Source organism: Labrus bergylta, chromosome 23, assembly GCF_963930695.1.
Source record: "Labrus bergylta chromosome 23, fLabBer1.1, whole genome shotgun sequence".
In the NCBI taxonomy this organism is placed as follows: Eukaryota; Metazoa; Chordata; class Actinopteri; order Labriformes; family Labridae; genus Labrus; species Labrus bergylta.
The window spans coordinates 17162882-17189925 of NC_089217.1; the positions used below are offsets into that span (position 1 = coordinate 17162882).

General features: G+C 41.1%; 1 protein-coding gene across 7 annotated transcripts in view; it reads right to left on the reverse strand.

Moving 5' to 3' along the window:
- LOC109997285 (anoctamin-4) overlaps positions 1 to 27044 on the reverse strand; it is a 51843-nt gene continuing 24799 nt past the window's right edge. For 4 of the 7 annotated variants that reach the window (XM_065951516.1, XM_065951521.1, XM_065951522.1 and 1 more), the window contains 22 exons: positions 25798 to 25842; positions 25584 to 25715; positions 25255 to 25361; positions 23539 to 23594; positions 23054 to 23184; positions 22473 to 22607; positions 21875 to 21971; positions 21652 to 21712; positions 13138 to 13220; positions 11293 to 11433; positions 10246 to 10410; positions 9659 to 9695; positions 9328 to 9439; positions 7696 to 7753; positions 5923 to 6020; positions 5545 to 5696; positions 3754 to 3906; positions 3521 to 3668; positions 3270 to 3389; positions 2397 to 2502; positions 2041 to 2244; positions 1 to 833 (listed from right to left, as the gene is read on the reverse strand). In XM_065951516.1, coding sequence (XP_065807588.1) covers positions 2053 to 2244; positions 2397 to 2502; positions 3270 to 3389; positions 3521 to 3668; positions 3754 to 3906; positions 5545 to 5696; positions 5923 to 6020; positions 7696 to 7753; positions 9328 to 9439; positions 9659 to 9695; positions 10246 to 10410; positions 11293 to 11433; positions 13138 to 13220; positions 21652 to 21712; positions 21875 to 21971; positions 22473 to 22607; positions 23054 to 23184; positions 23539 to 23594; positions 25255 to 25361; positions 25584 to 25715; positions 25798 to 25842 — 2329 coding nt within the window. In that variant the 3' untranslated portion in view covers positions 1 to 833; positions 2041 to 2052. The remainder of the gene's footprint in view (positions 834 to 2040; positions 2245 to 2396; positions 2503 to 3269; positions 3390 to 3520; positions 3669 to 3753; positions 3907 to 5544; positions 5697 to 5922; positions 6021 to 7695; positions 7754 to 9327; positions 9440 to 9658; positions 9696 to 10245; positions 10411 to 11292; positions 11434 to 13137; positions 13221 to 21651; positions 21713 to 21874; positions 21972 to 22472; positions 22608 to 23053; positions 23185 to 23538; positions 23595 to 25254; positions 25362 to 25583; positions 25716 to 25797; positions 25843 to 27044) is intronic. The other 3 variants (XM_065951518.1, XM_065951517.1, XM_065951519.1) reach the window with 3 other exon arrangements.

Consider the following 27044-nt stretch of genomic DNA (forward strand, 5'->3'; position numbering starts at 1 on the left):
TTCTTTACAATAAATATGTTTATTACTGTCTTAATTCAAAATGGAAGCATTTCCAATTCAAACCCAGTGTGAACACAGTCACAGCTTGGACTGAATAGATCTCTAAGTTACTTTTATTTGTGAGCTCGCTGAGCAAGAAAACCCATATATGTTCATCTCAGTTTCTCTCCCCGCTGGACAACAGCTGTGTCATTCACACTTTCATTTGAACGCTCTATCCCTTTGCAGCGATTTCCAACTCAATGCAGTTTAATTACCAGCCATCTATCAAGCAATACTGTCCAGGTTTCATCAAAACAATAAGAATTACAGTCCAGCTTTCACCAGCCAGAATCCCACTGCGATTTCTGAGATGACATTCTCTATTAGTTATTGCACTAGACTTTAGCAAAGCGGATATCCTTAAACGTCTGTATTTACAGTAAAGCAAAATGTCGACTCCTTAAGAAAGGAGAAATGTAAACAGGGTTTGCCATTCAGTAAGCTTTGGAGAGTGTGCCCCTCATTTAAGACAAGAAGTCGTTAAACGTTGAGTCTGGTTTGAAGTCTACATTCAGGATCTGAAGACATACACTGTTAAGTCCAAAGTGGTAGAAACCATCTGAAAAAAAAAAGTAGCAAAACCAACTGCCAAATGTTCAAGAGAACATCTCGTGTGTGTTCAGAGGAAAAGGGCTCAGAGGTAACCACCAAGCCCATGAAGGGTGCAGTTCATCAATAGTCCACCAGGTGGTGCTGGTCTGACATGGTGAGAGGCTCCAGTATCATGCAGGAAACCCAGCACTCTTCTCTGTCCTCCACGGTGCAGTGAACACCAAACACCAGCTGAAAACCTGAGCACAAGAGAGAGACACATTTGCGGACGAAGCTGTACCTTTTATTTCTTTAATTTTATCCTGTCCATATGTTTTAACTTTTAAATGTACCACTCATCATGGATATTTGCTGTTACTCATTTCATATGACACCTACCCCCGCGGCAGCAGATTCAGGCATTAAAAATCACCAGATAGAAAAGTGACTCTCTATGCTTATGGTCTCATTTGCTCTTGAAGCTCATAATGAAAGCTCTTCCTACATGCACTATCAAACCCCTGCAGATGATACAAAATGCAGCAGCACGACTGGTCTTCAACCTTCCTAAAAGAGCACATGTCACTCCGCTGTTCATCTCCTTACACTGGCTCCCAGTTACTGCTCGCATCAAATTTAAAACTCTGCTGCTCGCTTACAAAACAGCGACAAAAACGTCTCCTCCTTACTTTAACTCTCTCATCCAGGTCTACACTCCCTCCTGCCACTACGCTCCGCCAATGAAAGGCGTCTGATCCAACCTTCACAACAGGGTCCTAAGTCTCTGACTAGACTCTTCTCCTCTGTTGCCCCCCGGTGGTGGAATGAACTTCCAAACTCCATTCGATCTGCAGAGTCCCTCTGCACCTTTAAGAAAAAGCTAAAGACACAGCTCTTTCATGAATACCTACTAACTTAATGATGATGGTCTCCATATTATTATTGATGATGATGATGATGATGGTAATGATGATGGTTTGTTTGATAACGACGACTTATAAGATGGTTTCTATACTGATTAGAGCTCTCAAGAACTGCCGTCATATTGTGCTTTGCCTCTGGTCACTTCCTGTCAGCACCTGTGTGTCCAATCAGACTCAAAGCTGATCGTTTGCTCTTACTGACATTGTTTCCTTTTTTCTAGATCCTTGCTTGTGTTGTTCTTACTCTCTGATGTACGTCGCTTTGGATAAAAGCGTCTGCTAAGTGAATTGTAGAATTGTAGAATAAGGAGACCATTTTATGAGATATAAATGCCATTGTGTTTCGTGACCAGTTAAAAACTCCACATCCCACTGCTTGATTAAAAAACTGTTGAATTCATCAAATGTTTGATGGTATTAGTTGTTATTTCTGAAGCTAAACTATCACCACTGCAGCACATGTAGTAGCTGGTTATGAGAACAGTAAATGTATTTGTTCCAACATGATAAACAAAGTTACACACAATATATTTCATGTCTATACCTGTCACTGCGTTCAGGGCCACTCCTTGTGATGGGTCCTGTCTTTCCTCTTTTTCTCATTTTTCTCCTTCTGTAGTCTCTCCAGCTCGGCCTCATACATCATCTCCTGGATCAGATATTTCTCTCTGCGCATCCTGTCCCGCAGGTCCTTGGGGAGGTCGGGGATCAGGTATGCAATCAGGGTTTTGATAGCAAAGACCATATGCTGAAAAAAACACAGAATCAAACCTTTGAGATCTCTTTTATTTATAGTTTATTGTTGCTAAAGATGTAGAGGAGGAAAGTAAACGTAATGACCAAGAATTTCAAGAAATAATTTCAAAATCAAACCATCTGTCAAAGGTTAAACACACTGACCTCAAACACAATAATGAAAGCCAGACGGGCTGCCAGTACGTGCCAGAACTGTAGAGTGTACGAGTACGGCTCAGCAGAGTCTGGAGGCTCCCTGTAGTCACGATACCTGGTGGGTCAAACAGATGAGTGCAAATGTCACTTCTAAAAGATATCTGGTCGTTAGATTATTAAACGGATTCAAACTATAGTTGAGTTACAGTTGTCAGAAACGAGACTTTTCGATGTTTTTCAACGCTTTTCGATGCCACATGTTTTAAAACCATACAACCTTTGTTATTTTAATGATTTCAATTGTTCGTTTAAAGAAACTTCAGATCTTCCGTCACATTTTTGAACCAAAAAAGAGACAGCGAGACAGATTCTGTAGTCTATTTTGCACTAAACGTTACCAACCTATGACTGCAATGTGTAGAGTGTGCAGGAGTTTCTTTTAAATCCAAACATGACCCAATATTGTGTTTCTACTAGGGCTTTCACATTTGTAGAAATGCCAACAGACTTCCACTGGTTGGTCTTGGTTTTACCAAGAAAACAGAGTCAAATAACATGTATGGATGCATGTCCTCTTAGGGCTTCCATACCTTAAGCTGGGTTGACCTAATTCTTGTGTGAAATATATTCTATGCTGAGCTCAGTAAGAGGCTGCATGTTGGCTAAAAGGGATCATAAATAAAGTGATGGATGAACACACATGAAAAAAACAGGTTATACAATCCATCCTCGCACAAAGGCTTCCAGCCAAATCCTGCTACAGATGAACAAGCTTACAATGAGCAGTTTGTTTTTTTGTGCAATGGAAACTTTGGAAAACTCTTCTGGTGGCTTTGGGTCACAAAAAATAAGTTATACTTCAAGCTGCACTCACACACACACCTGCAATAGTTGACCGCTTCTCCATTGAGCTCAGAGCCAGACATCTGCGGCTCAGATCTCTTCTCGAAGTCGGACACTCGAAACACCGAGAGACTGGCGTTAACGTATCCCATCATGCAGCTGAGGAGCAGAACAAAACAAAATGATCCACTGCTACGGAACCTTCACTTCAAAACAAGTGAACTAAAAAGACGAGGAGTCCCGTTTACGGCTAATTCATTTTACCTTGAACTAAACTAATCCTCACTCACCCCTCTCCTGCTCGGCCCTGGCCAGCACAAGGTCCGTACTTGTAGGCGTAAACGAGGCGAGGGATGAAGTCTGAGGTAACAGCGATGACGAAGGCATTGGTGATGACGGACAAGATGCCGATTCCCTCCAGGATACCGTACCAGATCCCTAAACACAAGTAGAAATGATATCACACCTACAGTCCATATAGTCAAGCTACGGGAAAGATCAACAAAATACATCTGTTAGTTACCGATGTCTTTGGCTTGCGAAGGCAGAGGTCGTCTCCACTGTGTGACAAACTTGTAGGCGTCCAGGCGGATCTCGATGATGTTGTTGAGCAGCGCTAAGAGAGGAGCCAGAGGGAACGCTGCCACAAAGATGGTGGTGAAGCCAAACTGTAAAACTGAAGCAAACACAAAGAAAACACACCTTTTCAGGTCCAATGGTGACTTGCTAATCATAGTCCTAGAGCTTTTAATGCTTGGAACCAAATACAACTTCAGGAAGGTATTTTCACAAATTGCCATGTTGTTTTTTTTGGATATGAAGCTGTCAATATTTGGATGATAGTTTGGAGCGGGACGAAGGATTGACACATTAAATCTTATCAAAGCCATGGCCAAGACTGAGTTATTAGTTTGATTTTTGTTTGTGGTGGTTGTTTCAGATTCTTTATTTAGAGCTAGTATGTCAACAAACTAAAATTTCACTCCGAGAAAAAGCTGTAGCACAGACTTCCGCTTGTCTTATAGAACAAATAACTGCACAGCAAACTCTTAAAAGCCGAAAGGATCACAAGCAAATCATCCTGTCACAAGAGTTCTCTTTAATGCCCTCACAACAGAGAGGAAAACAAACCGATATTGCTTCTGCTATCGGGATGCTTGAAGTTGACCTATGATGCTGATCCCCATTTTAAAACTCCCCTGTGTAGGTACAATGCTGGATTCTCATAATAAACATGGGCAACGTTTTAGAGGGAAACATAATGTTGGAGTGTTCCCAGGATAAGTCCACAGAGTGTGCTGGACGGCTTGTTCTGCAAATCACACGATGCTTCCCCCATATGAAACCTGGAACTTAACGAGACCGCTTCAAGCCTCTACGTAAGCCATTGAAACCTCGTACATAGACTCTCTTCTCCCAGCACTGGAGAGCAGCCCTCACCTGGCAGCCCTGCAGCGTTCTGCCCCAATGAAAGCTTCCAGAGAGCTGGCCAATCAGAAGAAAATGGGCATGACAGTTTCAGGCAGAGGCTGAAATAAGGGTTTTTAGTGAGTTTTTTGCATGTAAATTGCATGTAAATTTACCTGAAATGAGCGTGATCTAGAAACACAGTTAAGCAGTGAGTACAGTATGTTATTCTTCTTTTCTCTAGTCCCTCAATTAAACAACTTTTATACGTGAGGGGAGGAGTCAGCCGGCCGTCCAGGCAATGTAAACAAACTGAAGATAGGACTCTGAAAACATCACAGACAGTGGGACTCGGGTGTTACACCCATTGTAGACAGTCATGACTCAGAGTTATTTTCAGAGGATATACTTGATTTATATTACATTTAAGTGTGAAAAATCACATATTAAGCCTTTAATATATCTGCACTACTTGGCTTGCCAGCTTTAATCGCTGTAACACCTGTTGGTTTGACTTATACCTGATGAACCGAGGGGAGAGGGGAAAAAAAACGCTGTGTGATGGAAGGCTGTCCACTTTTCATGAACACCTCTTCCATCCGTGCCAAGGCCAAAGAAGAGAGCACGGAGCGGAGCACTCACTTATCAAACGAACAGGCGCCTTCCGGACAGGAATCTAAACTTAGAAGGAGGACATACTGGCTGCTGCGTCGTTGACAAAGAAACCAGCACTTCAACTTAGCATGCTTTTTTAATGTCTGATGATATAGTAAGATCATTTACTCATTTAAGTCAGTAGATATCTTACATATTGGACCTTTACATAGTAAAACTGGAAACAACACTGGGCAAGATTTTTACTAAGATTACAGATTTCTATGCTATAAATGTAAAGAATTTTTTTTACCCAACATACTCATTTCTAAGTATTCATCAAAGAGTCCGTAGGCATTCATTGGCTGTAGGTTGTAGTCTCTCTCCCACTGAGGGAAGCTGGCCTTGGCAGTCTCTCCGTGCTCCCTCCTCAGCCTCCGCCGGGTCCACCAGTTCTGGATCAGCCTGGAAAAACACCAAAACAACCAATAAACAGAAGACAGGAGACATGACTGATCCAGAACAGAAAAGAGGTGCATATAATTATATCTGCAGTTATCACTACTATCAGGAACACAGTTGACTGGCTCAATGTCTGACTGAGGATGAATACTGAACACATTATCTTGCTGACATTGTTCATTTATTTTAAATTAATTTACTGTCGTTTTGTCTGTAGCTTTGAACTCACGGGTAGCCGAGCTCCATGAAGTTGTTCCAGGTTTGTTTAAGCACCATAATGATCCCCATCTGCATACAGAGGTCAATAAGACAACCACTGGGGTGACACTGCAGAAACATGAAGGGGGAGAGAGAGAGGGAGAGAGAGAGAGAGAGGGAAATTAAAGTGTTGCTCTCTCTTACAGTACAATAGCACCCTTACCATGTAAGCATAATATGGAATTAGTTGACATTTTTGTAGAAAGAGCCATCGCTGCTTGACTGATTTTGTTGCATTTCTCTCTGTTAGTGTTCTATGTAGCTACATCAAGTGAATATTACAGAAAATCTCATGCATAGAGGTTTTTATCAACGCATGCAGGACACAGGTCCAGGCTATATAAATGGTAAATCACTGATAGTGTGTAATAAAGCGAAGTGAAAAATAGAGGTTTTCATAATTTTCCCAAGATAAATATTCACCGTAGAAGTGTTAGATGCTCATCTGACAAAGGAAGGGACCGGATCTAGCAGTGTTTGGTAACAATTACCTGCAAATGTTATTGGTTCCCCCATTACTCCCATAACTAACACTAATATGAGGGCTAATACTAGGGGTTTTATTATGCATTCTATTAAGGGCAGGGTTGGTCATTTTCGAAAACTAGCATGATTTTGAAAGTAGCATTCCCTCAGTGCTGTGTCTGCACCCACCCCCTCCCCTCTGTGCTCCCTCAAAAGCCACGCCCCTCACTTACATGCATGAGCGCCGTTGGTCCAGAAGCGGACCTCAGCTCATCTCTTGAATTATGTAGAAACTATGTCATCTTACGTCTCATTCAGCGGTAAGTAAACACTAAACTTTATCATAATCCAAAAAAAACGACTATTTTACTACTCACAACAGCCAACGGCAAACTCACAGTATAAACGCGCTTTGATTGTGGGCTAGATCACACAAGAGGTGGAGAACGAGCAGGGAGACAGGAAAGCGTGTGATTGGTTCATCAGATTGCTTTTATTCGTAATCTATCCCATGTAAGGGAACATCGTTGGTGTTGTTGTCAAAAATCCATTGGTGGTTACTTTTTTTAAAGATTAATTTTTTGGGCTTTTTGTGCCTTTAATTGAGAGACAGGACAGTGGATAGATCCGAAAATCAGGGAGAGAGAGTGGGGAATGACATGCGGGAAAGGAGCCACAGGCTGGATTCGAATCTGGGCCGCCCGCTTTGAGGATTACAGCCTCCATACATGGGGCTCGCGCACTAACCACTGCGCCACCAGCGCCCCAGGTGGTTACTTTTTTATCTTCATCATGTTTCCTCTTTTTTTATTCAAGATATATTTTACAATCCTGATAAAGAAAACCTGTAAAAAGAGCTGTTTATGTTTTAATAACTTTATGTGTCAGCGTAATTTGCCGCTGTAAAATTATTACGCAACATTTATAAATAACATGGTCATTAAAGGTCGACTCATGCTGCACTTGTTCTGTACATGTCACACCACAGAGATTTGTTTTTTCCTGTTTCCATTTCAGCAGCCGCGGGAACAAGCAGGACAGCATGAGCTCAGCGCCTTAAAGTGCCAGCTCAGGCCTTCCATCCCCTCAGACCACCTCAGTATGTGTTTTATCCCCACATGTTCCCATAAGTAGTGCTGGCAGCACCGCTTACTGCTGATGGGGGATAAACGCCTGGTGGTTCAGGCATATAGTAATAGCTTAATGTTCAATTTAGAAAGACTTAAAAGCAAAGTGCTTTGCTGTTATTCCCCCATGGGAACGCAAAGTAATTACTCACTTCTTCCAGTTTCCAGCGATTGATGAGGCGTAGATATGCACCAGGCCGGCCTGTAAATCTGCCAACCAAGAAAAACACATTCTTTTGAAAATAAAGTCTGCTTTTCTAACCTCAGTCGACACTGTAATATCATCAGCCGCAGACGCTGCAATGGTCAACGAGTCATCGTAGTTATTTGCTGTGCAATTGATCCGTGTGTTTGCAGTTGTAAGTGAGATGCATTTAACACAATGGTCTTTTCTTTTTGTTGAGTTGTACTGAAATCCAAAGAGTCCAGTAATTCTACTGGGTTCTGATTGCAGATAAACTCCTGGAATCTGTGCTCACCCTCAGCTCCATTTTAGGGAACACTCACACTAAACAAGCCGGACGGTGGCCAAGCACGCTTCACCTTCAAAGTCAAGTTCGTTTGATTAGTGTGAGTGCTTCCGATTCCGTGCTCACTTCCTTGGCCTTGGCACGGATGGAAGAGGTGTGCGTCAACACGGTACAGTTGCTCATGCACGAGCACAAGCACGGGGTACAAAAATTGGACAGCCTTCCATTATACCATTATCGAGAAATCCCAGTGTTCTGGCTGTATCTGACTAAAATGACTCAAAATAAGCCAATGTTTTGCAGTCTTGGTCTAGGATCATGATCATGTAGCTAATTGGGGAATGGGGAATGGGGGTGGGACGTTGAGGGGGGACAATCGTGCTTCAGCACAGTACTGGGCTACTGCAGGCGTAGTGTGAGTGCGCCCTAACTGTGCTTATAGATTTTAAAACCATCTTTATCTTTATCTTGACAGTTTCCACTTGACTTACAATGTGTCCTCTGAGAGGATTGAATATGAGATTTAAGGTATATTTGTTCATGTTTTCACAAATACACAAAAATCCTGAGGAGCTGCAGGTGTTGCTAAAGAAATCCAGTCTTTTTTTTTCACCCAGACTTAATTTTTACTGTAAGCCCCCATGTGAAGTGTTTGTGTGAAGCAGGCTGAGCCCGAGGTGGAAATGTAGCAGGACATATCGAGGAAATACACTGTGAGCGAGCGGATCAAGCAACCAATGTGCGGACCAGTGCGACCAACATGCACATAGTGAATCTGCTTTATACTCTTTTACTGCTTGCATGTATGCTCCTAACCTCTCAATTATTGATTCTGTGAATATGTCCAATTACATGTAGCATTAATATAAAGGCTAAATCTGTCCTCCATCCTGAGACCCCGCCCCCCTATCCTGTCTGACAGGAGCATGTGTGTATGAGCGTATCAGGAAGGGGGCATCCAGTCCTTAAATATTGTTGAATATTGTTGACATTATTGAGAGTGCATATCTGAAAACGGCTTCTGTCTGCTGTTACGCAGATGACACACACCTTTATGTTTACATTTCTATTTTTATCGTTTCAATGTTTTCTTAATGGTACTTAACTTCGGTTGTTCTTTTTTGGCTGTGTGTTCATAATCAGTCTATTATTATGACTGTTTTATACTTTCTGCTGAGTGGATAGCTTTTTTTTGTAGAACATTATAGTAACTGTCCCAAAATGCATCGATTGTTGCCGTGGAGACGCTTGAAAAACCAACTCAGTTAAGAGAAAGACGTGTTTGTTTCAGTGAGTTCAGCGCGAGGTCCTCACCTTCCCAAAAAAAAGGCAATGTAGAAAGTTGAGCTGTTGAGGTTGACAAACTGAAACAGGAACATCTTGAGTGTAAAGCTGTTCTCCCACTCCGACTCTGTCCTGGGTTGTTCTGTCGCAGCATGGTGAGAAAAGAGAAATGTTGATAGAGCAATTCCCCAATCAAAGAATGTAGACCTCACATCCTATGGCGTCACTTAAAAGGGTTTTAGTTTGCAAGATGACAACAATTTGTTTGATTAAAAAAAGAAGAGTTGAATCAAACTTAGCTAGTGTACACGTAAAACATCATCATACATGAATGTAAGAAGTTGTGATTTGTTCAACTTACCTAAATTAGTGAGAAGAAGAGCAACCTTTTCATAGAGCTGGAAAACAAAGATTAGAACTGTTTAATAAAGGAGGACTGAATGAAAGATAGAGCCTGATCGATATTTATCAGTGTGTCAATACTATCTGGCTTTTCTGTGCCTTTAACCTCTACACTTTGATGACAGGGTGTTTTTCCATTAGATCCAATAAACTCTCTTTTACAGAAGATAATGCCGAAAACAATTCTTGGGTGATCCAGAATTGGTGTCAATTCAATTATTGGTGTGATTCTTGCCCTGAAAATCTCTGGATTTGCTGCAATATTTGTAATTTTTTAAAAACCTAAAACAGCTCTTGGTATCACTTAAATAAATACCCCATATCGGTCAGGCTCTATTGCACATTTATCATGTCTCAACTGTAACAAAACCACATCAACATTAAGCCTTTAAATACAAATGTCCTGAGCTTCTTGTTTGTTTTGCATCTTTGTACATTGATTGTCATGTGTCCTATGATTTGTCATATGATCATCTCTGCCTTGTATGTCATCATTGAACACTTCATCTCTGGTACAGTAGCTACAGATGAACAGCATGAACTCACCACGTTGAGGAGCATGATGATGCAGAAGTTGATGCAGACTGCTGTTCCCGTGGTCGCCACCTGAGAGTTGTTCCTGATCAGAGCCCAGCCGAAGGCCGCAAAGGTGCTGACGGTGATCACGCGGTAGATGACGATGCCAAACACAGCGGCAATCACAATCAGGATCTGAGGAGATGTCAGAATAACAATGCTAAAGGCCTTTGTACACTGAGTCCAATTGTTTCCTCCGGAATTGCCACATGTATAAAAAGAGATGCAATCTAGTTTTGTGTCAATCATGTTTGCACACACATTCTTGCACACATTTTTTGCGTTTTGTCGCATCCATTCCTGTGTCGGTCTGTGTCCCTACCTCAAACATACTGCCAACCGCTGCTCAACTGCTCAATTGGTGGCCTCTCTGTTTTGAGACGATATGCGGGTAAAGGAGCCACAGGTCAGATTTGAACCTGGGTTGCCCGACTCTCAAGGGCATAAGCCTCTGCACATGTTGCTAGGATATAGGCGCCCCATTCGGTGGTGGTCTTTTTTGATGTGGGGTTCCAGTATGACAAGCAGCGTATCAAACTGGACCACTGACATTCTGAAATACACCTGGAAGCGATCGCAGCTCCTTTATCAGCAGGTGAAACTCTCCTTGCTCTGGTCTTATTTTTCAGGTGTGGATGGACACAGTTTTTATTTACTCTTTTTTTAAGCCGTGACAGAATCATTAAATGTTGCTTCACTGCTTGACGAGACGCAAATGTGTATAACGTTTTTTCAATGGATTATGGATGCAAAAAAAATACATCCAGAAAAACAGATTCAGTGTGCAAAGGCCTCAAGAAAGATCAGACATAGGCCGAAAAAAGGCATAAACTTTTGTCAAAACTGGCTCCTATGCAAAAAACAAAAAAAAAATAGATCCTCACACGGTGGATTACTAATGATAGTTATTTTCTGCACCTACAATCGGGACATGCAGTGAAAGGATCCTCCAGTCAGAGTCAGGGTGCTGAGAGGGGCACAGCTGCTACTTGACATTTGTTTAGTGAAGAAACTCACCATGAAGAAGATCCCAGACGCTGAGACGATGAGGCGGCTGTATTTGTCGGTGAAGTCTTGGTGAGGCTCCGGCTTCCCAGAGATGGGATTCATCCTCTCCTTCTTGGAGTATTTTGCCTCAAATTGGGGTCGAATCTCCTCCTGAGAGACATGGGGCAGAAGCATGAGCAAAATCCAGCGGTATGTGAAACTAAGTTATCAGGTAATGATACATGTTTGGGCAAGAGTATTACTTTTAGTCAGGCGGCTTAGCAAAATTATGGGGACACACCTGGCAAAAACACCAAATTGAATGAATCGATGAATGAATTAATGTCCAACTGCCTAGGAACCAAGGAAAATGATGTAATACATTGCCAAAATTAACATATGTATTTGATCTTGGCACAAATAATTATCAAATGATATTTTAATGCATTCCTTGACCCAGAAAATGTATATATTGACACCAAGATTGACTTTCTAAGTGGCTTTGAAGACATATTGGCACTTTGCGATTTCACATGGCTGCCATCTTGGAAACGGTATCTTGATGAAGTCGCAAAGGTAAATATCCAGGTATCAGTGCAAATCTTGGAGCAAGGCACCAAACCCTGAAAAGTAGTGTGTAGCAGCCCCACTTTGACATCTCTCCACTAATGCATATCCTCAGGTCCTCAGGTGTGTGATTGGGGCCTATGTGTGTGAGAAGAACGTCTCTAAATAACCAGTGTAAACCAGGATTTCCCCTCGGAATAATAATGGTATAAAAAATCCCATAAATAAATAAATAATCTAATAATGTTGTTTTAAGAGTTTGTGGTAATTTCATGTGTTACTGCGATCCTGTGCAGAGCTTTGGCGATATATAAAATGAAATGCATGCCATTGTGATAAAGACACTTCTGGAAGGGCCATTGTGACATTTCAGTAATGTTATAATACTTTTCAGACTGAATTATTTATTAAAGGTCCTTCCAGGAGGTTTTAACCGGTCATGAAACAGATTGAAATGAATAGTAATGTGACCTACAAAAGCAAACAAGGCCATAAGTGATGAGATGGTTAATTTCTATACAGATATTTGAATGCCTGTAAACACTGCTGGGGGGTAGGTGTCGCACCAGGAAATCAGCAACATGCTTTAAAAACAGCCTCTGTTGACTTTGTCAGAGGCAAAGATCCATGTGGAGTGAAATGGAGAAGACAGCAGGATGAGATTTTGGGTCATTTTAGTCGGATACAGACATTACAGTCCAGGGTTTCTCGATAATGAAGGCTGTTTATGTTGTGCATGAACTGTATCGTGCCGAAACACACCTCTTCCAAGCGTGCCAGGGCAGAAAAAGTGTACCGTGTTTGAGCACAGAAAGGCGCACTCATACTGGTCAAACAATCTGGACTTGTGGAGCGTGCTTAGGCCCGGTACAGATTGCCTAGTGTGAGTGTGGCTTAAAAGAACACGTTTCAGAGTTTGATATTGACTGACAGATGAGGGTTTTAGGTTGAGTCACTAGAGAGGCAAGAACATTATCAAATTGCAGCGCGACACTTGTGAAAGGGTTTAATTTTGTAATAGCTCTCTCTCTCTTTGAGAGGTTGATACTGAACATTTCCAGCAAGTCATTAATAAATTAGACACAGACTCATGCAAAAACATCTTTGAAACCTCTTTGAATGAAGCCAGCGAGCAACAAGTCTGATAATCAAGCTACGAAGAAAAAGAAAACAGAAATGGCTGCAGCTTTGCACCATTAACTTTTTGATGTTCTTTTAACAGAATCGTCTACATCTTCACAGAGCCTTTGTAGCTGCAGACACAGAAAATCAAAAAACTGAAAAGACCAAAACGAGGATATACTTCACCTCCTCTTCCTCCCAGTCGATAAGGTCCCAGTCGTATGCGAGGACGGCTCTGCGTCTCTTCCAGAACTCCAGGAAGACGGTTGCTGAATGATGGGAATAAAACAGCATCACATATTTGTAAGACTAATGATCCCAATTGGAGGAATTGACCTCCTCATTAGGTCCATTGTTAAACCCTTTGAATGTCAGGTGTCTCTTTTAGGGGACTAAACCCTGATTTTAGTCTTTAGAATTATGGGAATGCCACCTGCAGAATCATTAGTATATACAGTATATCAGTATAGCACGTTTAAAATGGATTGAACTGAAATTCACCTTACTTTTTAGCGGCTCTAATCCAATAGCTGTTATGTTTTATCCCCAAATTAACTCTCAGGAAAAAGCTTTGGCAGCAGAATTGTCCCTCATGTTCACCACCTACTGGGTCTTTAATTGTTTTTTTGCCATTAGGAGGGAAGGTACTGTACAGAGGGAGTAATTAGGTTTTGTTGTTGCTGCTTGAAATGGGGTTGAAGATTGACGAAAGAGGAAACGAAACAGTAAAGCTGCAAGATATAAAACCAAAAACAACCGGCTGAAAGACACTAAAATGCTCTATAAAGCTGAGGGGAACTTGGATGATTATGACACAGATGGAAATGAATACTGAAGTCTCTGTATGACCTACACAAGCAGGCATAACGATTGATCATAAAATCATTTTCAATGCTTGAAGACGTCGGGTAGTTTTCAGACAAATAGAGTTACAGAACCAGCTTTGTTTACATTTTCCAATGAGTGATATATTTGACAGTTCAAATATTTCTACATTTGAACTCTATATTTGAGGAGATTTTTCATCGGCTACTTACAGGACAATATATACAAATAGTTTAGAGGTACTATTTTGTCCAGAGGGGGGCGCCAAAGTCAAAGCAACCCGAGAGCACCTCACAGGAGCTTTAAAGTTTGGTGATATTTCTCTAACATTACATATTAAAAAAGCCTCTGGATAAAGAAAGTGGAGCCAATGTGAACGTGCCTTACTCCTGCATTCTTTCTAATGGACAGCAGGGGGAGACTTCACTGGCTGCTTTGTTGAGTAAATTACTAAAAGTAATGATGTTTAGCTACACTTTCACAACCAACTCCAGCACACATCACCATCCCTTCACCTGTAATGCTCTCCTGCATGTGCTGCAGAAAGTGCTGAGAGGATAGTGGATTAGGAGCGCGCCCTGCTGGACAAACTACATAATGACACAATAAATCACGCGTCACATTTGTTCTCTGTGTTATGTCCAGAGAGTAGGTTTGATAATCGGCACATGTTGGGGGAAAAAGGGGGCAATATACATTTAAATGTAAAAGGCTGCCAAATGTTATCGATAACAGACTCTACCTTAAATGTACTTTGAAATGTTATTATCGTTTTGTCATATAAAGAATCAGGGGATTGTGGCCACTAAATGCATCAAAAAATTGTGCAGAGTTTGCGTCCCATTATCTGCTCTATGACAAGATCTAATTTGCAAAGCATATAGCACTAATGAAATTCAGAAATTCAAATTGTCCTCCTTTTCCGTGCTGTTTGGTCCTGTTTTACGACCTAATGCGGAGAGAAGCTCTCTGCCCAGAGTTGTGCTCTCATGCTGACAGAGCACTATGTCATCCACATAAAGATGATGAGCTGGGAGGGGAGGGGAACGCTTTCAAGTTCATTGTGAGGCCAGAATCACAGAATGTGAGACGAGTTTCAGAACGAAGCTTACTCCCTGCGTGGAGCAAGCAAAGACAATTGGAAGAAAAAACAACAACAACACTTGCATACTCGCTGTGCATAATGACTCCATAGATGTGGATAAACGGCCGAGCAGCTGACAGCCAAAATTGATGAAACAATTCATAGTGACGTCAGAGTACTATTCACAGACTGTGTTTCCAGAAAATGTATTTTAAAGACATACAGAGGCGGAATTATTTTCCTGATCACTTAAGCGTGTGCATGGCCTCCTTTGTTAGTACTGCAGCTCAGTCACCACCAGCTCTCAGCAAATAGTCTTTTTTTCCACTGTAACTGTGCGTGGCTATTAGCACCGCGGTTTGTTAATCAGATGGGTTTTTGCAACAAGGCTGATTTGCATAGAATAGGGCCAATTTCCCCTCGAATTACTACTGGTTCATTCAAATACGTACAAAGAGCACCAGCACACAGAGACACTTTGACCAGTTCTTTAACCCTTTGGGGTTTTTGTGCACAGGTCTGTGCAGGCGCAGAAACCATTCAACCCTTTTGTGACGACGGTCCTCAATTTCTTATAGCACACCACACAAACCCCAAGGGCCAAAAACAGTCAATAACAGTGTTGGATATCATTCATTGTACACCACCATTTTTCCGAAAAAAGGGACAGCAAACAAGACTGCTCGTGAAGCACAAAATTATGTAAAGGTGAGTCTGGACTCAGCAATGACTCAGCTGGTTTGATGCCATGAATATGACTTCAGACTGTGGTGACATTATAACAGGGCAAAGTGTCAGTGGACTGTATTTAACTCGGGTGTTTAGTACAAATAATGACAGTCCTTCTCATTACGACGTGGACACAATGTTGGTATGGAGGGCAGGTAGTCCTGAACAAAGTCCTGTGGATAGCTTACTTATTGCACAAGGGTTCCCCTGCCTCTCCACTGCAAAGAGATCCAACATTTGTGAAGAGGCTTCACACTGATCACAAGCTTTGACCTCCAGATTTTAAACTCATTTCTACAGTTGTATTTCTCTTTTGTGTCCACTTCCCATTTTGAACGCTAACATGTTTTGAATGTGGAGCTGTGGCTGACTGAGGCCGAGGGCACTGCGTCCCATGTGAGGGCCAGTGGGGGAACACACTTCTGAGGAACCTTAATGAAGTGATTTCAGCTGATTCTCCGCTGCAGTCGAGCTGCAAAAATACATTCACTTGGACAGCAGCAGCAACACGGAGAAGTTAATACTATAAGGTCAGTACAATACTGTAAACCTTTCTTTAAACTACATAAAAAAACAACTTCAAATGTGTGTTTTTTAAGTATTTGTAGGTATCAGACTGAGCTCTGGCATGTCTCTGCAGCTGTGAAAACATTGTAACGTCAGGGTAGAGTTTATACTATTCATCAAAGGTGCTTCGATCTTCTGCCACTTTAGTCAGAAAATTACATTTTGTTGCAAAGTCTACTTATTTGAATGTGTGCTTTGGTGGATGTTTTAGAATAGATTAAATCATTGTCTTTTTGGCAGCATTTTATTCAACAGTCTGCATGAGCTTAAAGTTCAGTTTGCACGGTGCTGATAGGTAGGTCTGTATCTCATTAAAGGTTGTTAAAGGTAGCTTGAAGTCAAGATAAGAAAGACACTTGAGCAATTCAAGTTAACAATTGCCCTTTATTTAACCATAGAGTAGACATTTAGCATCAAACGTAAAGAATGAAATTTATTTTAAATCATAAAATCCTAGCTAAAAGTGTTTCATACTGCATACATGTCATTTTTGTGCCATCACATCAAATGCATACTCTCAGTCAAAGTAAAATGGATGTCCACGTGTTCACACAATAAACCTATATCACTCACAAAGAGACAGACAAACATCCTAACAGCATGTTAGGCATGGCTAACTATGAAACTATAGTTTGTATAAAACATGGACATAGGTTTAGTGACATCACCCATTGGTTTCTGAAGAGGCGTTTTGAAGCCAAAGGATGGCGGTCGCCATATTGGAAATGTTGACTCTATCCAGCTATCCAACCAAAATAATTTTTATTTCCGGATGTTAACATGTTTATTAATGCTTTACCCCCAGGACTATTTTATATGGGTTCTAATAAGGATTCCCCCTCTTTTGCTGCCAACCTCAAGTGGCCACCTGGGGAACTGCAGTTGTTTTCCCACTTTCACTTTGGCATTATTTTCAACCTGGAAGTTTGTACTTGTATAACATAGATGTCATCCCTTTTCTGTACAGGACATAAATGATTATAATTACCAGGATGTAATTAAAAAAAGCGTATTTGTCTTTTAATGCAGCAGTGCAGGAGCTGACCAATGGGACTCCTCCAGGAGCAAAACCTGACTCTGGGTGCCTCTCAACCAGAGATCGTCCAATGGGAGTCAACACCGGAAGTATCTTCAGCTGGTACTGTAGCTTTAGGAATGTTAAATAGTTAGCCTGTCAAAGTGGTCAGACTTTTGTTAAAGATTATTGCAGATTTAAGGTTTTAAATAAATAATGCATGCTGACATTAGATTTACATTTCATAAAACATTTTTCTTTAAACTGAAGTGAGCTGCTCTCACTTCAATGTATCTGCAGTTCAATATAAAACATTTATAATATGTGTGAAAGGGATAGGGTTTCCACCACAATAGACACATTGTCTGAATATGTCTGAGAGTCTGAATTATTAACACACACTTATGCAACAGGGCCGGCACAGCTTCCATTAGTAGGTTTACTGTACTGTGAGAGATGCAGCATTCACTGACCACGATTAAAAGATTCATTATGTCTTTACTTATAAGTTATGCATTTTATATGAACGTTTGTGGCTACTATACAAACCCTCTCTGTCTCTCTTCTTCACCCTCAACAGTTAACAACACCATCATCGTGCTGGGCGTGTTGACCTTTGCCCTGCAGCTGTGTTTAGCTCTGTTCTTCATGCTGAGATGTTGCCGATTGGACAACAGAGTTCGAGAGGCTCTCAAGCAACCAGAGACTCTCAACAAACTAATGGGTGAGCCTTCACAATAGATTTTGTCCTTTTTTATGTTTTCATTTACAATTTTACTGTTGAAGATCTTTTTATAAATAAGAAAGCTAACATGTTATTAGGACATGAGTATTTGCAATAAGCACATAGCAATAGTGTGAATTTATTGCTATAAATAAGATTTTAATTTCCAGGAAACCAGCAATGCTTTCTCAGTCAGCTTGTGTATATTTAACCCCTTTTGGTGGAGGCCTGAGTATAATGGTCCTTCACACCATGTTGGTGCAGTCACATGAAGCCCAAGCTAGCAATTTAGTGTTGAAAAACACAGATTTTTGTATGTATTTTATATTGAAATGACAATACAGGTATAGTGTTAAACTTGAAGTATATGACTATGAGACTGAGTTATAGCTTGAATGAACTCTTTCATTTTGGTTTATTACTCACGATTAATATCCTTATAGCATTAGTGAACAATCTTATTGTATCTTGCAGACCTTTTGCCCATATCATCGAGCAAGTTGAGTTATTTTATGAATAATTTTCGCATGAAGAGGTGACATGAGGCAATAACAGTGCTCATCACTATGAACTGACTGATAGGACATAGTTCATTAACAAAAAAGGTTATAAATTAGTGATGTTACCAGAAGACTAATTCCAAAGTCGATTAAATGCAGCTTTAAATGCAAACTAACTGGCTACTTTAAAGTTGAGAAAGCTCTTAAATAAAAAATAAATCGAATAAAGTCAAAACAGCGTCTCCAGAGGTACGATGCCAGATTGGTTTGCAGTGTGGTATACTAACAGTGCTAGCGCCGCTAGTCTTCGGTCCTTCCTGCAGGTAAGCATCCACATGACCGTGTTGAATGTGGTTACTAATTGCTCTGTTTGATACGCCAGTTAAACCTGACACAGCCTTCATACAGCTCGAGCAACATTTTCTTATGAGATGCCATCGGTCCACTTAGCTTCTTTACATCCAGGTAGTGGAGCCGAGAGAGAAAGCCCATTAACCAGAACAACAGCCAGTCTTTGGCTACAGCCTTTGTTAGTGACGAGTGTCTGCAGCACAGCTTGAATATAATATTTGACTGACATTGAGGGCTAACATTTAGACATATTGGTAATGGGTTAACTGGAACAGTAATTCTGGTGAAGGACTAGTGAGGGTGACAACATTAAATGGTTTAGTAGAATAAACAAGCACATCCTTATCTATGCTTGAAAGAATGTTTATACCATTAAAGGAAGAATGTGCAACATTCCGGACAGCCAGCTGTTTTAGTCGAGGACTAGAGAAAAGTATAACACAGCCTACTCACTACTTATTTGGATATCACGTTAGCGCTTTAAGATCACATTCATTCCGTGTCAATTTATGTGCAATATGAAGCTACAAGCTAACCAAAGTGTGCTAACATTAGCATGCAAACACAACAATGCAGGACACAGGAAATTGCAGCTCGAGTAAAGGACGATTTTGTCCGCCGCTTGTGCTTAATGGTGCTTAATGGTGGGTTCTAATTGATAACTACTTTGTGCAAACTCAAGTGGAGAGGGGTTGGAGGTGTGTCTCTGGAGGAGAGCGGAGGCTTCAGAATAGCAGAGGTGTGGCCAAACAGCAGTTTTTTTTGGTTTCATGCTGGTGCTCAAGGGCGACCTCTACTGGATCAAAAAGTTGCACATTCTTCTAATAAAGTTTATATTAAATATGTTAAGATAACACAGAATAAAGTGAGAAAAGCAGAACGAGATATGTCTATCAACAGTTCTGTTAAAAATTGCCTCACCACTTCTCTTCTAAAGTTTAAGAACTCAGTGCAGGTATGAAACAAACAATTCAGTAACTTTTCTCTAATGCATCCTTTTTCTTTTGAAAGATGATGATTGGTTAATTTTCTGTTTCTTTTCGTTGTCTTTAAGCTCCCTCATCTTGCCATCTTCACATTAATAAACAAGCCACCTATCTGCTACATGACGATGGTGCTGCTGCTTCATCACCTGCCGTGTGGTCATCAGGTGAAGAATATGAGCCAATCAGAAACTCTCTGTTTGGACCTTCTATCCCCTGGGACCTCGTCCAGCACTGACAGGCTGCTCATCTGCCTCATCCCCTTTACAAAGATGTTTTAAAATGTGGCCTGTTCATTTTCACTTTATGATGATTATGATGAATACTTCAACAAATAATATGCATTCAAATGTGTTTCTGTTTAAAAATGTAGTTATGACTGCTGCTTTATTATAATGAGAGATTGTATTAAAATAAATAAATAAAGTAATGTTGCACGTATCAGTAATTTAAATGGACACTGGGTCAAAGCTCATTATGTGATGTGAGAAGTGCTTATCCTTATGATGTACCAGCAGGAAATGATCACACAATTAAATGTATTCAGTGATGCCTTTTAGACTCTTTCAGAAAATTATTTTCGAGTCTCTCGGCCTGCATCAGTCATGACTTGGTTCAGTCACAGGCTGTGTCCCAAACCACATACTACATCCTGCCTACTACATACTCCAAATATATAAATGTATACTGCAGGTTATATATACCAACCTGATTGTTAGTATGCCATTAGCAATAGGATTGTGAAAATTAATTGTTAGGCAGTTCAAAATCAATTCAAAGGAGTCAAGATTCACATTCTCTGGAAAAAGAATCACAATAATATGGTGAGCGTCAGCAGTTGCAGAGCAGAGGCGGTTGGCAGCCGCAGAGCAAGATTTTGAAATTGAGGACGCACCACCGTGTTTTAATTCGGAGGTGTGGAAGCATTTTGGCTTCCCAAAGACAGAAAATGAAAGAGGTGAGAAGATAACAGACAAGACAAAAACTGTGTGCAGATATTGCATGAAGACAGGGAGCTACACAAACAGCACAACCAACATGATGCAGCATTTAATCGACACCAAGGCCAAACCCCACTCACAAGCGGGTTTGAAGCCCCTGCTCGCCCAAACGAGTGCAAGAGCCAAAGAGATTACGAGCACCTTGGTGTTTTCATGAAAAAATTGAAGGAATCTTTTTCAGTCATCTCCTACTTTGTCTTCGGTCTCATTTTGTAAAATAAATCGTGGTCCGAGCTCTGTTCAATGAGCTAGCATGATCTAGCTAGCGCGTCTGTCAATTCAACTACATACAAGTAATTTAATATTATTTGGCAACATGTCAAATGTATTTCAGCGTGGAGCTTTTATTTGAAGCCACTAGTTGGCGAGCTCTGCGTTTGGGCAGTTTGAGAGCTGCAATGCATTGTGGGCCGGTTTAGTATGAACAGCATGTTTCTGTTTCATACTTAAAGATTCTGGCTGATCTAGTAAACATCCAGGTAGTGCCTGCATACACAAAACACCACACTGATTTTAGGTCATACCTCCTACTCAATGTGACGTCGTTATTAAGTATGAATAGTATGAAATAATGCGGTCTGGGATGCAGCCACAGTCTTACTTCAAGCAGCAGAAGGCGACTATAGCTATCTGTAAACCACGGCACATCAAGAAAACTGAAACGACTTCCTGGATAACAAAGTGGATTTATCGGGTACAGAGTCTGATATGCTTGACCCAGCAGGTGGAGACCAAAACAGAGCTATAAGGAGAGTAACTATTGGATTCACAGCCACTCGGTATATTAATAACTTAAAAATAAATGCAAACTTTACATTTATTGGGAGTCCAAAAAGAAAAGGTTTTGTAAGTACATCCAAATGATTGCACGAGAAACACCTGGGACATACAGTAGGTACATAAACGTAACATGTTACTCACCCCAAACAGCCATGAACACAGCAAAGAAAACAGTTGCTCCATTGTCAAAGAGATGTGTGACCTGAGAAGAAGATGGAACGCTCTTTACATCATGTAAAAATAAGACAGAAACAATATTCATCCTGTTCGCAACAACAGCGTTTCAGCTGCGCATTGTACAGGGGGGAAAACCAGCAGAGTCCAGAGATGTGAACATTTTGTGTCCTTGTCTTGGCGACAGTACCTTGGCGTAGATGCAGCTGTCCGACAGCTTCAGGTAGGGGCAGTACTGGTCGCAGATAGGGCACATGATGATGTCAGTGGCCTGGCAGATTTCTTTACTGGAGAAAAACATTCAGCCAATCAGACTGTTGAATGGTTTACATTACATTTCAACAAAACAAAACCTCTAAGCCTGTTGTACTCAGATTTCTAAATAATATAGTACACTCTTTTTTTTTATGCTCCAACAAACGATAAGTGGAAAAAAAGTGACGATATATCAAATTTGCATTAACATTTATTTCAAACTAATTTCTTTACTTCATCACAAAATCACCTAATTCCATTTTCAAAGGGGACATTTCACACTCTGCTGCCTTATCTGTAATACCAAATGAGTTCTGCTATAAGGAAGCTGACTTTTCATTCAATGAACTGAATGTCTAATCTGCACTTATTGTGCATATGTGCAGCCTGTACAAGCAATTTAAAGCAGATAAGGCTTTCTTTCTCCACAGAAAGAATCCAAAGTCGATCAAATCTTTGAATACAAGCAGCAGCTCTAGGGACATATACTTTTTTTTTTTTTTTTTATCAGAGAAGAGAGGAGGTGTGTTTACCTGACCTGGCAGTGCTCCAGAGTGAAGAAACCGTACAGAAATACCAAGAGGCCGACCAAAGCCGCAGGAAACAGCATCCCCGTGTACCAGCCGAGCCAGGCGAAGTACAGACCGATCTTCTCCCCAAAATACCTCCTGGAACATCAGCAGAGCACAAGAGGAACAGGTGTGAGTTCGTTAAAAGATGTAAAAAAAAATAATCAAAGGAGCAGCAGTCACAGCGTCATGTGTTAAAACAGTTTGTTCGGGCGCCAGTAGCCTAGTGGTTAGTACGTGCGCACCATATACGGAGGCTATAGTTCTCCGTAAATGTTGCGAGCCTAGGTTCAAATCCGACCTGTGGATCCCTTCCCACATGTCATTCCCCACTCCCTCTCTCTCCTTGCTGTCTGACTCTATCCACTGTTCCACCTCTAAAATAAAGGGATGAAAAGCCCAAAATGAAACCTTAAAAAAAAAAAAAAAAAAAAGACAGTTTGTTCAGATCCTGAGAGTCTGCATCAATCGTGTGTTCAAAATCATTATTGTTTCTACAACCTGTTATGCTTTGATTTAAAATGTGTTATTTAAAAATCACTGACTGAAGGTACCTGATGAGGTCCAGGGGTTGATATTTGTACCAAACCCCCCACCAGGCCCAGCACTCGTACAGCAGGTGTCGTTGGTTTTCTGCTCCGTGTGTCCTGATGGAGTTCTTGCTGTGGTACTTCCCCTGAAAGAGGTACACACACACACACACACACACACACACACACACACACACACACACACACACACACACACACACACACACACACACACACACACACACACACACACACACACACACACACACACACACACACACACACACACACACACACACACACACACACACACACACACACACACACACACACACACACACACACACACACACACACACACACACACACACACACACACACACACACACACACACACACACACACACACACACACACACACACACACACGTTATCCCTGTACTATTCCTCGCATGGAATCAGTTCAAAAAACAGAAAGCAGTTGACACGAGCATAATTACCTCATGAAGAGGAAAAGCTGCTTCATACGAGTTATTGCTCAAAAGACGATTAAGCCCTGGAATGAAAAAAACAGAGAAGTGTGAATCAAGAGCAGCAGATGCCTGATGCTGTCAGTGAAAGATCAAAGACTCAAGGGATTTTACTGCTCATTAAAATTCAAATGCTGTTAGAATATGTTTTTTTTTTGTTGAATTCAAACAGCATGCATTGCAGTCTGAGCAAAGGGCATTTGTAATAATACGCTCCGAGTCTGACCCATTCTACGCCCTGCTGCTTAATCCGTTTTCTAAGGTACTGATCCTCTCTGTGCGATCATAAATTGGAGAAACCTCATTAGTCGTGCTAAGCTGAAGAACAAAAAAAAACAAAACACATGGGACCTAATGTGAAAAAAGATTTAGTTAAACTCCGCTGAGGTTTGCATCGTAGTACTGTAAGCTTTGTTTTTACTGTGTAAACTCTGTCAAATTATTATTATTATTATTATGATTATACATACTAGTTTTACACACTGTTATTGAGGGACATGCTTCACACACACACATACACCTGAATCACACACATGCACAAACACGGACCTGTGGACGTGCATGAATGGAGGTGTCAGAGTGGGGATGCTACACGCTGCGTCAGGGAGCGCAGCCAGAGATGTTGGGGGGACTGTTGGTCAGGACTCGGGAAGTGACCTGGCACCTCTCCAGCAACCACACCAACTTCAGTATTTTGTTCCACAGCGGGTCTTAAACAAGTGACCCTCTGGTTCCCACCTTAAGTCCCTACAGATGAGCTACTGCTTCTAATGTTATGTTAGCCAGTGGCAATCCTAGAGTCTGTTGGGGCCTCAGCCAAGGGATAATTGGGGGCCCTACAACCCGCATTAATTACCATTTATGTCTGCCATTGTCTGAACGCTTACTCCTCTTCTTTCTTGTTTCTGTTTCCTCTCCAATAGACGGAGAGGAAACGCAAAGCTTAGCAAGGCAACAAGAGTGAGAGCTGTCAGATGGGGCCCCCTTAGGGAGGTTTCCTACTGTCATTGCAAAATTTGGACATTTCAGGTCACTGCTGTGGTTCAAAGTTTGTGAGCCCTCAGGGGCCGCCTTACTGGTCTGGGGCCCCAAGTAGTTGCCTGCCTTGCCTGTTGACAAGCAGCGCCTCTGATGTTAGCCTGATACTAATGTGTGGCAAAGATCTCAGGTGGGATGTGATGTCTGCTTTTATTCAAAATTACATTTGCACAAATTAACCAAAATCATGATAAAACACTTGTGTACCTATTCCTTTTCTTAGACACAGAGAATATATACTGTCATACGTGTGCTCCAGTATTTTCTTGGGATCCTGTCTGAAAGAAGGTATCCACTGAATTATACTTTTTGTTCATCTTAAGTCCTTCTCTGAGAGCACTGACCTCCATTTGTGGAGTGGCTGAAGCCCAGGAGCTTCCTTCTACTTTACAAATAGGGGGGGCTCCCAGGAAAACAGGTTACTGCTCAAAATGGGACCTTGGTTTACAAAACTTGCTTTGCCAGCATTGTAGCTATCCAAATTAGAAAAAAAAAATCATGTTTGCTTGGTACAATTGTATTTGGCCTCACTTTCAGACCAATTGAATGTCACATTCAACATTTTACAGAAGCCTTTTCTAGGTCAGTTTTCTTTCATTTCAAATATGTCTAGAAGTTTCATAGTGCCTCTGGGAAAAAAAAACTCACCCATCTTATTTTTACCCTCCTCATATTTGACCCGCTGGAGGATGTGGTGGACGATGCGGCTCCTGGTGGCATTGTTGAAGAATGTGTCTTTGTTGTGGATGATGAAACTGCGGTGAAATTAACCAGTTATTACAAATCTGTGTGCTGTGACTGATTGTATGTGTAAAGGCCTATATGTGAGTATGTGTGTATGTGTGTATGCGTAAGAGGAGCAACAGAGAGCATTCCAAGTAGAACAAGTGTGAGAGAGGAAATAGAAAATGTGCAGAAAAAGATAAAGTTTAAGTCATTTCTTAGAGTTGTTAAAGGACAGTTCTGTAAAAACGTACTGATGAATTCGTGATCGACTGAAGGGGGCGGTAAAGCTCTCGTTCTCCTCCAGGTCGGGCAGAGTGTCGCTGTCAAACTTCATGGGTTTGCGGGGAAGCCAGCCACGAAATTTGTTGATGCGTTTTTCCATCCTGTGAGTAAAACGTCATGTTTAATCTACATGAGGAGAGTTCATCAAGTAATCCCATGCTGCATCTTCGACTGGACACTCACCTGCTCATGAACTTGTGCCGTCGGTTCATGTAAAATATTTTCCTCCTGAAATAAATTGTGAAAGTTCATTTTGGAATTTACTCACGAAGCAACATAAATTATAAGCATGGCACAGCAACTATTCCTACTACTATTACTGGAAGTGTTTCTATGCCTGTTCCCAGATATTACCATAAAAAGTAATACTGTTGATAATAAAAAATGATCATGCTATAATTAAATCGAACATTTCAAGCTACTGTGAGGAACTTTTTGTTTTGCGTTGACTTAGGCGCCCCCCTGTGGACATTCCTCTTATTTTAGTCTATTTTCTCTGGTACATTTGTAAGGAGTGCCATTTCAGAAAACTGTCATTCTGCTTTATTTTAAACTGTTTAATGTATAACTCATTGGGATTGATACAGTCATTTTTAAAAATGTGTGTTGTGTGCCATAAATCCCCTCTTACTAACCCCCCCATAACACCTCACAGGAGCTTTAAGTTAGCAACTGAAGCTCTTTGACCACTTGTAGCGCTATAGAGTACATTTTTTTATGAATGGATCCTTGTTCTTGTCTTAATTGGGCAGGAGCATGCAGGGTAGAAAATACACATTTCTGGGGCCAGTTTCTACCTATTCCATTGATTGACAGTTGGTGGCTTTATCACCCAAATAAACATAGCAATAAATCCAATGCAAGAAGAACATGACTATAAGCTAGATAACTTGAATGTATACAACAGAGGGTTCAAATATAATTAAATGGAAAAGAAACACCTTTAAGCTATGTTGAAGAGCAAACTATTAACTCTGAAGGGCACCTTCGAAGATCACAAAATTCAAAAAACATGTTTCCATGTTTTTTTCAAACACTAATATGTGTCCGTAGTCTTTCAACAAACCCCCAAAGTATGAGAAAAGTCCATCCTCCCCGTCTTTTTCCTGCTCTACTTTTCAGAAAATGTGTGCTCATACAGGCCGTTTTGGAGATTTTCCCTTCATGATCACAAACCCCTCCCCCAGGTGGGTGACACTCCCACAACTAGGTGTTTGTTCTGCCCTCTGAGTCTGCCTTCTCACTGTAAACCATTTGGCATGGTGCAAGAAAGCTCAAGCCCTCCAAACCTTTCCAGAAAGGGGGGCGTGGTCAGACACAGCTCATTTACATTTAAAGGTACAGACACAGAAACAGCCTGTTCTGAGCAGGGCTGAAATAGAGGGGTTTATAGACATGATCAAATACAGGATCAGAGTGGATTTAGAACA